Raw genomic sequence first — 13,197 nt, 5'->3', positions numbered from 1 at the left:
GCAGGACTGTGGACATATTGCTAACATGTCTTCAATCACTAAACAGCGGAACTTTTATTTAATCATTTAAACATGCAACAATCACACCCATCCTCAAAAACACATCTCTCGACCCATCCACTTTGTCCAGCTACTGCCCTTATCTAGCTTCTCCTTACAAAACATGAATACCCTGAACTGTCCTTCCACCTCTTATCCACCTCACCCTTCGATCACCTGCACTCCAAATCGTGGCCAATAATCTGTTGAACGCTAAATCCTCACACCAATATTCTGTGCTCCTTTTTGACCTTTCCTCTGTCATTCTTTCATCACTGGACATCACAAATTTCTAGGATCTCCTACCTCACCAACTATACATTCTGTGTCTCCAACTCACACACCGCCTCCTCACCTCGCTCTCTAACTGTTGGGTCTGACTTAAGGGCCCCTACATTTTTCTATCTATACTCGTGACCTGGGACACAATATGGAATCCAATGGCTTCAAGTACCACTTCTGTCCAGATGATACTCAAATCTACCTCTCTGGCCCTTAGGTCACCTCCTTTCTATCCAAAATTCTGTAATCTTCGATCCTCTCAAGACCTCCACCTGTACTCTTCCCTTGTCCGTACCTTACACAACCGCCTCCAAGACATCTCCCATGCTTCCCATCTCTACAATAACCCTACTGCTGCTGCACTACTTCTCCAGATGACCATCCGTCTCCCATCTCCTTGTAGATGATAAGCCCTTGCGTACAGTGCCCTTTCCCTTTCTATATCAGTCTGCAATTTAGTCATTGTCACATTCACTGTTTCCGCATCTGTATTACACTTTTTAAACCTTATCAAATATAAAGTGCCCTGAAACCAAGGGCACTATATTAATAAATAAATAAAAAAAGAATTATAATATTGATTATAGTATTAAACTATGCCTTAATTTACCTTGTATGACAGTGCAGATGGTCTGGAGAACATTCACAGGCTGCAGGTACACAGCCCCGGTTATTTCAGGCCCCCCCCCCCCCTGCACATAGCAACAGCTAAATCTTTACAGCTATTTTTCGTGAGTAAGGTTTTGGTAAATGAAGGGCTTAAAGAAATGTTAGGAATCACATAGGCTATAAAATGGAGAGAAATGGTTTGAAAAGACAATGACTATTTAAAGTGGTACTCCGCTGCTCAGCATTTGGAACAAACTGTTCCGCACGCTGGAGCCGGCAGCTCGTGACATAGCCCCACCCCCTCAGGACGTCACGCCCCGACCCCTCAATGCAAGTCTATGGGAGGGGGCGTGACGGCTGTCACGCCCCCTCCCATAGACTTGCATTGAGGGGACGGGGTGTGACGTCATGAGGGGGTGGGGCTATGACATCACGAGCTCCCAGCGCCGGCTCCAGCATTCGGAACAGTTTGTTCCAAACGCTGAGCAGCGGAGTACCACTTTAAGGAAACCCATTTGAACTTCTGTATTAGGATATTTTGGGATGATAGAGGGGGGCGATTATGAAAAAGAGGAGTGAAAAGTGGATAAAAGAGGGTCTGTACCTGGAGGACCCAGAGTGTCTGCTGGGCCATTCATTTCCCTGGGCACTATGTAATGCTTTATATAATCTCAGGTGGCGTTGCAAAGGATATATGAGCACTTGCTGCTGGGTTACCCTTTCAGATTATAACCAATCGCTGGGATCCCTAGATGCACGAAAACCTGTGATCAGCATTCATTTTTTTTTTTTTTTTTTTTTTGGTTTCTAACAAAAAACTGTAAAAAATGGATAACTCCTTTAAATGCACATAACATTTTAAAAAACATTAGATTTAAAAAAAAAAAATGAGGAAAGATGGAAACGGGCGAGAGGCACGCAGGCAGAAAACTGGAGGAGGAACAATGAAAAGAAATGAACACAAAAAGTGGATGAGCTCTAAGATTGTGTTCACCAGTTTTGGTTGCAAATATTACCCATATAAACTGGGAGTGAACAAATAGTTATTTATACCTGTAATGTTTATTGCCAAGATTTTTACATATAAATATACCTTTGAAATTGTAAAAAGCCGGTCATGGAAGGCCCAGACATGGATATTTTTTCTGATTGAAGAATTGACATGTCCAACCCTTAAAAAGTACCTGTCACCAAATCAACTTTTGTAAACTTACTCAGGCTATGTTCCCTAGCTACTGCTAACACCTCTCACACCCTTAAAAAAAAAGTTTCAGAGCTTTAAAAAGCTGTGTATTATACCTTAATTCTTGCTCACATAGTGCAGTTTCCCAGCAGGAGAAAGTGGGAGTTTCCCAGCAGGCATGACATCACTGAAGCCTGCTGGGGGACCACTTCCGCCCTCACATGGTTGCATTGCTGTGATGAATAGAAGACCTCAGGCTCTGTGCAGCTTTCAATGAGGCTCTTTGCAACTGTCAATCAAGCTCAGTGCAGAGAAACACTTCCTGAGTTTGGACTCCTGCCAGGCCGGGAGGAGACCGATTTATGTTGATAATTTTAAAGGCAAGTTAACAGGAAAGTGTCTGCTAATTACACAAGGAACAATATATTAAAAGTTTTATTTGGTGACAGGTACTCATTAAGCAGATATTCAATACTTGTCATGATTTTACATTAACATCAATGTAGCTTCGATTCCAGGAAGGTTTGTAGAGAGAATCCACATAAAACTTCGTCTGGAATCTGCCTCAAATTACTCGTTCACACTACGGAATATTTCCGGGCAGGGATACCGAGGGAGGCTAGATTGCTGATCCCCATAGACGGCAATGTATCCCATTAAAAAACGAACATGTTCACTCTTTCGGCAGAGGAATTTCAGCAGCGGAAAGCTCTGCCTCTAAAATTCCGTAGTGTGCACTGTGCCGCGGAATCTTATTTACAGCAATGGGATTCTACCACTAAAATGTCCAAGCATAATTTCTAGGTGGAATTAAACTTGAAAATTCCATAGTGTGAATGCACCCTTAGGGTCTATTCACACGGGCAGAATTTCTGCCGGTGGAATTCCACCTGAAATGAAAGCCCAATACACTTTTATGGGATTCCACACTCCCGTTGACACTTCGGAAATCCCGCAAGCGGGATTTCCGAAGTGTCAACGGGAGTGCGGAATCCCATAGAAGTGTATTGGGCTTTCATTTCAGGCGGAATTACATCCATGTGAATAGACCCTTAGGGTGCACTTGCTTTACAAAGAGGAGTAGAGGATTTTAGCTTTAACATTTTCCTCTTGATTTTCTTGCCTTTTCCCCAGTGTGAACATTTGTGTTTCCAAACCAATGGCAGAGAATGTGCATCCTTACAATCGAAGGTTTTCCCCAGGAAAATCCATTCCCATCAAGCCACGTAGGTGTGTATAGTGTGAAGCAGCGGAATTTCATGAGTTATGGGGATGTGAACCTTCACACCTATGAGCAGCTAAACACGGACTGCTTGATGCTGTTTAAGTTTATCTTCTCATGTGGTTCCTTATCACCAGAATTATTGTTTAGAAAGGATAAAATATATACAGGGTTTACTTTTCTGTATGTTCAAAGGGATACTCCGCCCCTAGACATCTTATCCCTTTTCCAAAGGATTGGGGATAAGATGTCTGATCGTGGGGGTGCCGCCACTGGGGACCCCCGTGATCTGCAGCACAACAGACATCCGGTGCACGGAGCGAACTTCACTACGTGCTGGATGACTGGCGATGCGGGGCAGAGGCTCGTGTTGTCATGGCCATGCCCCCTCAATGCAAGTCTATGGGAGGGGGCATGACGGCTGAAACGTCCCCTCCCATAGACTTGCACTGAGGGAACGTGGCCATGACATGACGAGGCAAGAAAGGAAAGTCCAGCACTGCAGGTCCAAAGCAAGGAAGTCGTTTTATTGTATAAGAACACACGGACACCAAACGTGGATCACAAGTGACGCGTTTCGGCGAGCTCTATCGTCTTAGTCGTGATGACTAAGGCGATAGAGCTCGCCGAAACGCGTCACTTGTGATCCACGTTTGGTGTCCGTGTGTTCTTATACAATAAAACGACTTCCTTGCTTTGGACCTGCAGTGCTGGACTTTCCTTTCTTGCCAAGTTTGCATTTGTACGTGGAGTCCACACGTTTCCGTGCACTGAGACGGGGAGTGGTGAGCTGGACACTGCGTGAGTGTGTGTTCCCATGACATGACAAGCCTCCAGCGCTGAATCTGATGCTCTAAACGAATGCCGGGTGCAGCAGGGAGATCGCGGTGGTCCCCAGTGGCGGGACCTCCGCGATCAGACATCTTCTCTTATCTAAGATGTCTAGGGGTGGAGTAACCCTTTAAGCCACGTAATTTAACATCTATATGAAGGCCAGGACCTAAGGTTTCCCAGTAGAACATTTCCCAAAGCATCACACTACCTTCGCTGAGTTGTCTTCTTCCTATAGCACATCCTGGTGTCCAGGGGTCAGCATAGGCATTATGACTAGTCTAAAGCTACGCAGCCACATATACAGTCATCTGCGATGCCCTGTGTGTTCGGACACTTTTATATCATAGCATCAGAAAATGATATTTAAATAAAACTATCACTGTAAGATATATAACTTACTATTTTAGTGATATCACAAATTGTACCGTCTTCAGCGTGTTTGAGGTTGAATAACCCCTGACTGGAAGTTGTGTAGTCCTTTTCTTGTCAGTGTGGTGTTGTTAAATAAATGCTAGCCTACGGGACTGGAATTCATTTAGCGCGTGCATCGGCCTATCTAATAGGGCCCTAAGATTTAGAACGGTCAGCCACTTTAGAATGCCCGCTATCTAATATAATAACCACATGATCACTGGGGGTTACAGAAGGCGGCTTTGTTAGAGAGACAACTCCTTAAAAGGGGTACTTCACTCCCCAGTGTTCAGAACATTTAGTTCCTAATGCTGGGTTCGGGCTTCGGGGGTCACCACACCCCCTTCGTGACAGTACGCCACGCCCTCGTGCCATCACCCCCCCCCCTCCCATAGACTTGCATGGAGGGGGTGGGGCATGATGTCATGAGGGGAGCGTGGCAACCCCCGAAGTCCGCACCCAGTGTTCTGAACTAAATGTTCCGAATGCTGGGGAGTAGAGTACCTCTTTAAAAGGATGTTATCTATACTAACATATCTGTACAGTTGCCCTACAGTCTGTTTCTTCAATGTGCCAGCTGATGCGCCAGTTTAGCTGGAGGGTACAATTCAGCTGACCAACGTAGTCTTGAAGCTTTAGGTTCAGCATATGGGTCATCTTTCAAGCACACATTACATATCTGAAGGACGAGTCTGAAAAGATGTAAATGCATCAATCCCGGCTGAGATAGAAAAGAACCCATGGGCTGAAATCACTACCTGCTCCCTGGAATTGACATGGCGGTATAGATGCAAAACAAACTTGGTAGTTGCTAAACATTTCACACCAGGACTACACACACGGCGCCCCTACGAGTTTCTATTAATTCCATTCCATATCAACTGGCTCCAGAAAGTTAAACAGATTTGTAAATTGCTTCTATTAAAAAATCTTAATCCTTTCAATAATTATCAGCTGCTGAAGTTGAGTTGTTGTTTTCTGTCTGGCAACAGTGCTCTCTGCTGACATCTCTGCTCGTCTCGGGAACTGCACAGAGTAGAAGAGGTTTGCTATGGGGATTTGCTTCTAAACAGGGAGGTTCCCGAGACACGTGTCATCAGAGAGCACTTAGACAGAAAAGAACAACTCAACTTCAGCAGCTCATAAGTACTGAAAGGATTAAGATTTTTTTATAGAAATAATTTACAAATCTGTTTAACTTTCTGGAGCCAGTTGATATATTAAAAAAAGTTTTTTCCTGAATAACCCCTTTAAAGGGGTTCTCCGGTGCTTTAGACATCTTATCCCCTATCCAAAGGATAGGGGATAAGATGCCTGATCGAGGGAGTCCCGCCGCTGGGGATCCCCAGGATCATGCACGCGGCACCCGATTGTAATCAGTCCCTGGAGCGTGTTCGCTCCGGGTCTGATTACCGTCGACTACAAGCGGGCAGCGTCTGATGTCACGCCTCCGCCCCTCAATGCAAGCCTACAGGAGGGGGCGTTACAGCTATCACGCCCCCTCCCATAGGCTTGCATTGAGGGGCGGAGTGTGACGTCACACGGGGCGGAGGTGTGACGTCCCCAGTGGCGGGACTCCCGCGATCAGGCATTTTATCCCCTATCCTTTGTATAGGGGATAAGATGTCTAAAGCACCGGAGAACCCCTTTCATTTTAACAACGCTCCACCGAAAACGAGATACTTGTTCACTAGATTGGTTTGGGGCTCAAGCTGCTGAACTCCTACAGTCTATTGCAGTGTTTCCCAACCCAGTCCTCAAGGCACACCAACATTCCGGGTTTTTTCAGTTACTCCATTGGAATAGGACTGTTGGTGTGCCTTGAGGACTGGGTTGGGAAACACTGGTCAATTGTGCCACAAAAACTGGAGCAGATTATAACTGCCAGAAGCTTTCTCCTCTCAAGAAGTGATGCCCTGTCTACCATTCATATTGCCAAATACATTTTTGCCCCTGTTCTTTGGACAATTTTTGATCCCCTTGGGACCATGTGAGTGAATTTGTGTATGAGGGGAATCAAAAGAGAGAGAGAGGTGTTGGCTGAAAGCTATCTACAATGTATAGACAGCTTTAGGCATTTCTCCTCAGCCAACCAAATAAGTAACTTTAGTCTAGTGCTGGGCGGTATACCGGTATGAACCGGATACAGGTTTTTTTTCTCCCACGGTATGGATTTTTGCCCATACCGCTATACCGGCCGGGCCCCTCCCCCACCCTCTGGATGAATTGTAGAGCCCAGCGTGGTGCCATCACTTGTCCCGGTGTGCTTCTGTGTCCCCCCGCTGCGCCTGTCAGCCAGTGTCCCCGCGAGCACGATCAATCCCCACCGCTAGCGGGATCCATGTGCCCACTAGCGGTGTCACAAGAATGCCTCCCGCGAACGCGATCGCTACCATCACCGCTAGCGGGGTCCCTGTGCCCACTAGCGGTGTCACAAGAATGCCGAGCGCGATCGCTACCATCACCGCTAGCGAGGTCCCTGTGCCCATTAGCGGTGTCACAAGAATGCCGAGCGCGATCGCTACCATCACCGCTAGCGGGGTTCCTGTGCCCATTAGCGGTGTCACAAGAATGCCGAGCGCGATCGCTACCATCACCACTAGCGAGGTCCCTGTGCCCATTAGCGGTGTCACAAGAATGCCGAGCGCGATCGCTACCATCACCGCTAGCGGGGTTCCTGTGCCCACTAGCGGTGTCACAAGAATGTCGAGCGCGGCTCTGTTCCCCGTCCCTGTCAGCTCTTAGGGTACGGAAACAGATTTAAAAGCCTCGCGCGCAGCTAACGTAGCTCCTAGCGCTGCCTACGTTAGCCCTACGCTATTTGCGTAGTGCTGCGCCTGCGCAGTACTATGTTAGCTGCGTGCGAAGCTTTTAAATCTGTTCCCTTACCCCGAGAGCTGACAGGGACGGGGAACAGAGCCGCGCTTGGCATTCTTGTGACACCGCTAGTGGGCACAGGGACCCCGCTAGCAGTGATGGTAGCGATCGCGCTTGCGGTGGGCACATTTGACACCGCTAGTGGGCACAGGGACCCCGCTCACGGGGGGCGACAGGCGGTAATATCGTGATACTGCGATAATAAAAAAAAATACCGTGATATTCATTTTAGGCCATACCGCCCAGCACGCCACATTTTAAGCCAAGCCCTCTTTTCTAGCCACTTTACTAAACTTAGGTCTGAGGAGGTATTCACAGCGACATTATTCAAGCGACATACATCTTTTTTCAAGTAACTCCGCACCCATGAATTGTTTCGGGTGTAGGGGTTGGTATAGCGTGGCCCAAGTGTTGGTGCAGGTTGAATTCAACTGATTTCATGTTTAAAGGGGTATTCCACTGGCCAGTGTTCCGGATGCATAGACTTGCATTGAGGGGGCGTGGCCGACCCCCCGCAGTGCGCGCGCACAGCGTTGGGAACTCAATGCTTTAAACGCAGCTGGAACACTGGCTAGTGTAGTAAAGAGACATCTCACTGGTAAAGGAGTACTCCGCTGCTCAGAGTTTAGAACAAACTGCTCCAAACGCTGGAGGCTGCACCAGGAGCTTGCGACGTCATAGCCCCACCTCTCATAAAGTCACACCCTGCCCCCTGAATGCAAGTCTATGGGAGGGGGCGTGACAACATGTCCCCAGTCCCAGAAAACTGGAGATTCAGCACCCGCATAGAAAGCAGCGGGGTGCTCTGGACAGTTCCTGATATGGACAGAGGTGTCAGCAGAGAGCACTGTGGTCAGACTGGAAAGAACTACACAACTTCCTCTGTAGTATACAACAGCTGGTAAATACTGGAAGGATTAAGATTTTTAAATAGAAGTAATTTACAAATCAGTTTAAATCTGTACCCTTTCAAACAAGTGGGCACTGCCAAAATAACCAGTGTGGATCTTGATGATCTGAGCGGAAGCAAGGAAATTCTGCCATGTGAACATAGCCGTAGGGTACGTTTTTACGCCAATTTTACAACCAGTACCCCCGAAGCAGATCTCATTCTATAGCCGGTTAACTAGGACTTTAAGGGCACGTTCACACATTTATAACTCTACTGCGAGTTTCGATAGCATTTACTTCTACGTTTCCAAATCCGCAACAGTGTCAGATTTGCAGATTGCCGGCGGACCCACCAAAGGGAATTTTAGGGAAACTCACAGCAGAGTTATATGTGTGAACGTACCCTTCAAATCCGTTTAAACCAGCTATAGATTGATATCTGCTCCGGGGGTACTGGTTCTCATTGAGGAGATCCGGGGAATGGCAATGCTGTATGGGAAAAATGATGCAAATTAGCTCTCTGACATCTTGTAAGGCTGCATTCACACCACGTTTTTGCAATACAGTTCCCGTATACGTTTTCAATGTGAAAACCGAACGGAACTGTATTGAAAACTGTATGCATTGATTCTCCATTGAAAATCGTATGCCAAAAGATGCATCAGGTTGCATTTTTTACGGTTTCGTCAGTTTTTTCCCCCCGTACCCAAAACCATAGCCTACCACGGTTTTTGGTCCGGGTGAAAAACCGTATTAAACAGTATACATTTTTTTAATATGGGAGTCGTACAGAACTGTATGGGGGGAGATTTCTCAAAACCTGTCTTGAGGAAAAGTTGCTGAGTTGCCCATAGCAACCAATCAGATCACTACTTTCATTTTTCACAGGCCTTTTCAAAAATGAAAGAAGCAATCTGATTGGTTGCTATGGGCAACTCAGCAACTTTTCTTCCAGAGAGGTTTTGAGAAATCTCCCCCTATGGGGGAAATTTATCAAAACCTGTGCAAAGGAAAAGTTGCCCAGTTTCCCATAGCAACCAATCAGATAGCTTGTTTCATTTTGCAGAGGCCTTGTTAAAAATGAAAGAAGCGATCTGATTGGTTGCTATGGGCAACTGGGCAACTTTTCCTCTGGACAGGTTTTGATAAATCTCCCCCTATGTGCGTACGTTTCCATCTGGACTTTGCACAGGTTTTTTTTCTTGGAATTTCAATCAAACAAAGTGAAACTTTATTCATAATGGAGTGAAAAGTTAAAAACGTATACGCTTTTTCTTAAAAAACGGATGCAACCGGACATCATTTTTCACACCGTATACGGGTTAAAATTTGTACACACGTTTTGATACAGTTTAGTCAGGTTTTGAGGAACCAGTTTTTCATGAAAAACCCAATACGGGAACTGTATTGTAAAAACGTGGTGTGAATGCAGCCTAAGACATCTTCCCAATACAAGATCTAACTTCACTGGAGCACCTCTCTGGCCATCTTTCTCTAGGTATAGAAACCTGATGGGGTTAGTCTCCTTTCACTAGTCGGGGGTCAGTCACAAACCTCTGGAAGGTCATGAACTGGTTAATCTATAGGATCACCCCTGAAGGCTGATAAGAAGAACTAAAGGTAAGGCCGGGTTCACACCAGAATTTGTGCCTCCGAGGCAACAGATACATCAGAAACTGTCCAGGTGGCATGCCATCGTAGCCGTGCTCAGACAGGCACGGGCCCCGTCCATGTTTGGGTAATTTTTCAGACCTATCCGAGCTTCGTCTCGGACTAAAAAGTGCCGCAAACTACGCTCCCCAGTACGAGCCTAAACTTGTATACACTCGGGAAATTACGTCACCGTAGTCACTATCTGACTACGCTCTAGCCATTGAAGTATGTCAGCGTTTCCCAACCAGTGTGGCTCCGGTTGCTGCAAAACTACAACTCCCAGCATGCCCGGACAGCCTTCGGCTGTCCGGGCATGCTGGGAGTTGTAGTTTTGCATCAGCCGGAGGCACACCGGTTGGAAACCACTGCTATAGGTGCATGTGGTCTGGTTTACAAGAGAATGGTGGAATCATTGTATATACAAGAGAATGGTGGAATCATTGCATATACAAGAGAATGGTGGAATCATTGCATATACAAGACCAATGGACATGACTGACGTGAAGGCTGTCCTGGCATGCTGGGAGTTGTAGTTTTGCATCAGCCGGAGGCACACCGGTTGGAAAACACTGCTATAGGTGCATGTGGACTGGTATACGAGAGAATGGTGGAATCATTGTTTATACAAGAGAATGGTGGAATCATTGCATATACAAGACCAATGGACATGACTGACGCAAAGGCTGTCCGGGCATGCTGGGAGTTGTAGTTTTGCATCAGCCGGAGGCACACCGGTTGGAAAACACTGCTATAGGTGCATGTGGTCTGGTTTACGAGAGAATGGTGGAATCATTGTATATACAAGACCAATGGACATGACTGACGTGAAGGCTGTCCTGGCATGCTGGGAGTTGTAGTTTTGCATCAGCCGGAGGCACACCGGTTGGAAAACACTGCTATAGGTGCATGTGGACTGGTATACGAGAGAATGGTGGAATCACTGTATATACAAGAGAATGGTGGAATCATTGTATATATAAGACCAATGGACATGACTGACGTGAAGGCTGTCCTGGCATGCTGGGAGTTGTAGTTTTGCATCAGCCGGAGGCACACCGGTTGGAAAACACTGCTATAGGTGCATGTGGACTGGTATACGAGAGAATGGTGGAATCACTGTATATACAAGAGAATGGTGGAATCATTGTATATACAAGACCAATGGACATGACTGACATGAAGGCTGTCCTGGCATGCTGGGAGTTGTAGTTTTGCATCAGCCGGAGGCACACTGGTTGGAAAACACTGCTATAGGTGCATGTGGTCTGGTTTACGAGAGAATGGTGGAATCATTGTATATATAAGAGAATGGTGGAATCATTGTATATACACAAGACCAATGGACATGACTGACTCGAAGGCTGTCCGGGCATGCTGGTAGTTGTAATTTTGCATCAGCCGGAGGCACACCGGTTGGAAAACACTGCTATAGGTGCATGTGGACTGGTTTACTAGAGAATGGTGGAATCATTGTATTTACAAGACCAATGGACCTGACTGAAGAGTAGTTACATATACAGTTTACGGTTGAATACAACCAAGAAGAGGGGGGGGGGGGTAAGATGGCTGAATGGCGCCCACCTGCCATGTTTTTGGGGAATGGGTAGTGATCAGAATTACTGTTTATTTAATGTAAGCCAGAGACATGGTGATTTTAGACATATACTATATATAGGGCAGGTATGTCATGTATACGGTATTTTATATGTATACAGTATTTAACGGTAGGTACACGGGGCACCACTTTAGTATATTGCGTGCGTTAACCCTTCGCCCTCGTACACTCAACTTTATACTGCAACAAGTACATCAAGTGCAATCGGTAGCCATCCCAATTCTGGTTAAAGCAGTCATGTCGCGGACGCTAAATAAAATAGTGACGTTACATACGTGTCCAGCCGGTCGTATAACCCCTGCCTGCGGACATCCATGGAAAACCAATGGCTGCAATGTACAGCCTCGACGTAAAAGCGTTAAATAGCCCGTTAACCCCTTACTGACGACAATCTTGCAACATTGTTGAATGCATGTCGACCAGATGACGCCGGCTCTCCTGGCCAGGTGTGTGGAGGCAATCGCTTTTAACCCTTTATGGGGAAGATTGGGGGGGGGGTGGCGACGGTGCGGAACGCCGATGCACCTGTGTCACAAGGTCACCCAATATCAGGGTGGCGGTGGCCCAGGGCTGGGAGGGGCAGATGATGCCTGCAGTAAGTTATTGCGCATCATTGGCAAAAAAAAAAAAAGGCGAGATGGTGGAGATGTGTGAGAATGGGGGCACCTACCATATCAGGGCTGCACTGGCACAATGCATAGATGACAGATGCCTGGGTGCTGGGCACACATGATGCTGGTGCATGATAGACAAATCCCATCCATGGCCTCCTGCAGATCATACAGATGTGGGTGTGCGGCGCCCCCCGCCCCCATACAAGCCCCCTACTCACCCATTGCACAGAGTGGGTCCCAGGCGGCGGATCCTCAGTCTTACAAGCAGTGGGGGGTGGGCGCTAATGGCCCGGGCTCCTCTCCGGGGACCCCCTCAGTCTGTGCGCCCATCTCCAGAGAGGCGGCTCCGATCACAAAGAGGCGCAGTGGCCGGCGGTGCCCCCCGCGGACCGGGCTGGATGTGCGGCTGCAGCCGGTGTCCTCCTCCTTCCTGTGCAGCTATGTAGATGTGGAGGGACGGCTACAGGAGACGCGTGTGCCCCGCGGTGACATCTCTCAGCATCCTCCGCCTCCTCCCCGATGTCTCCAGCGCCCGCAGCCCCGTCTCCTCAGCCCCTGTCCCCATCTCCGGACACCCCCTCCCCGCTCCGATGTGTGGAGACTCAGCCCGCACCGGCCGCTCCAGACTCCTCCTCCTCCTCATCACATCCAGGGGGATAAGAGGAGCCGCGACCCCTCAACATGGCTGCGAGGGGGGCGACAGTATACAGGGAGAGGGGGGAGACAGTACACAGGGAGAGGGGGGACAGTATACAGGGAGAGGGGGGACAGTATACAGGGAGAGGGACAGTATACAGGGAGAGGGGGGAGACAGTATACAGGGAGAGGGGGGACAGTATACAGGGAGAGGGACAGTATACAGGGAGAGGGGGGAGACAGTATACAGGGAGAGGGGGGAGACAGTATACAGGGAGAGGAGGGGGACAGTATACAGGGAGAGGAGGGGGACAGTATACAGGGAGAGGAG

General features: G+C 47.7%; 1 protein-coding gene across 2 annotated transcripts in view; it reads right to left on the bottom strand.

The window, feature by feature from the left end:
- The window catches only part of MGAT3 (beta-1,4-mannosyl-glycoprotein 4-beta-N-acetylglucosaminyltransferase), a 93,894-nt gene extending 80,978 nt beyond the window's left edge, over positions 1-12,916 (bottom strand). Inside the window, exon 1 of one of the 2 annotated variants that reach the window (XM_056523903.1) lies at positions 12,449-12,916. Coding sequence is in view for 1 of the 2 variants with exons in the window: in XM_056523901.1 (XP_056379876.1) it covers positions 12,287-12,315 (29 nt within the window). In the remaining variant the exon portion in view is untranslated. Of the gene's footprint in view, positions 1-12,286; positions 12,344-12,448 lie in introns of those variants that run through there. The other variant, XM_056523901.1, reaches the window with a different exon arrangement.
- Between the last annotated feature and the right edge of the window lie 281 nt (positions 12,917-13,197).

Source organism: Hyla sarda, chromosome 6 (genome assembly GCF_029499605.1).
Source record: "Hyla sarda isolate aHylSar1 chromosome 6, aHylSar1.hap1, whole genome shotgun sequence".
Classification (NCBI taxonomy): Eukaryota; Metazoa; Chordata; class Amphibia; order Anura; family Hylidae; genus Hyla; species Hyla sarda.
Note: the sequence above shows the minus strand (reverse complement) of the source record. Positions and strands in the feature narration are given on the sequence as shown.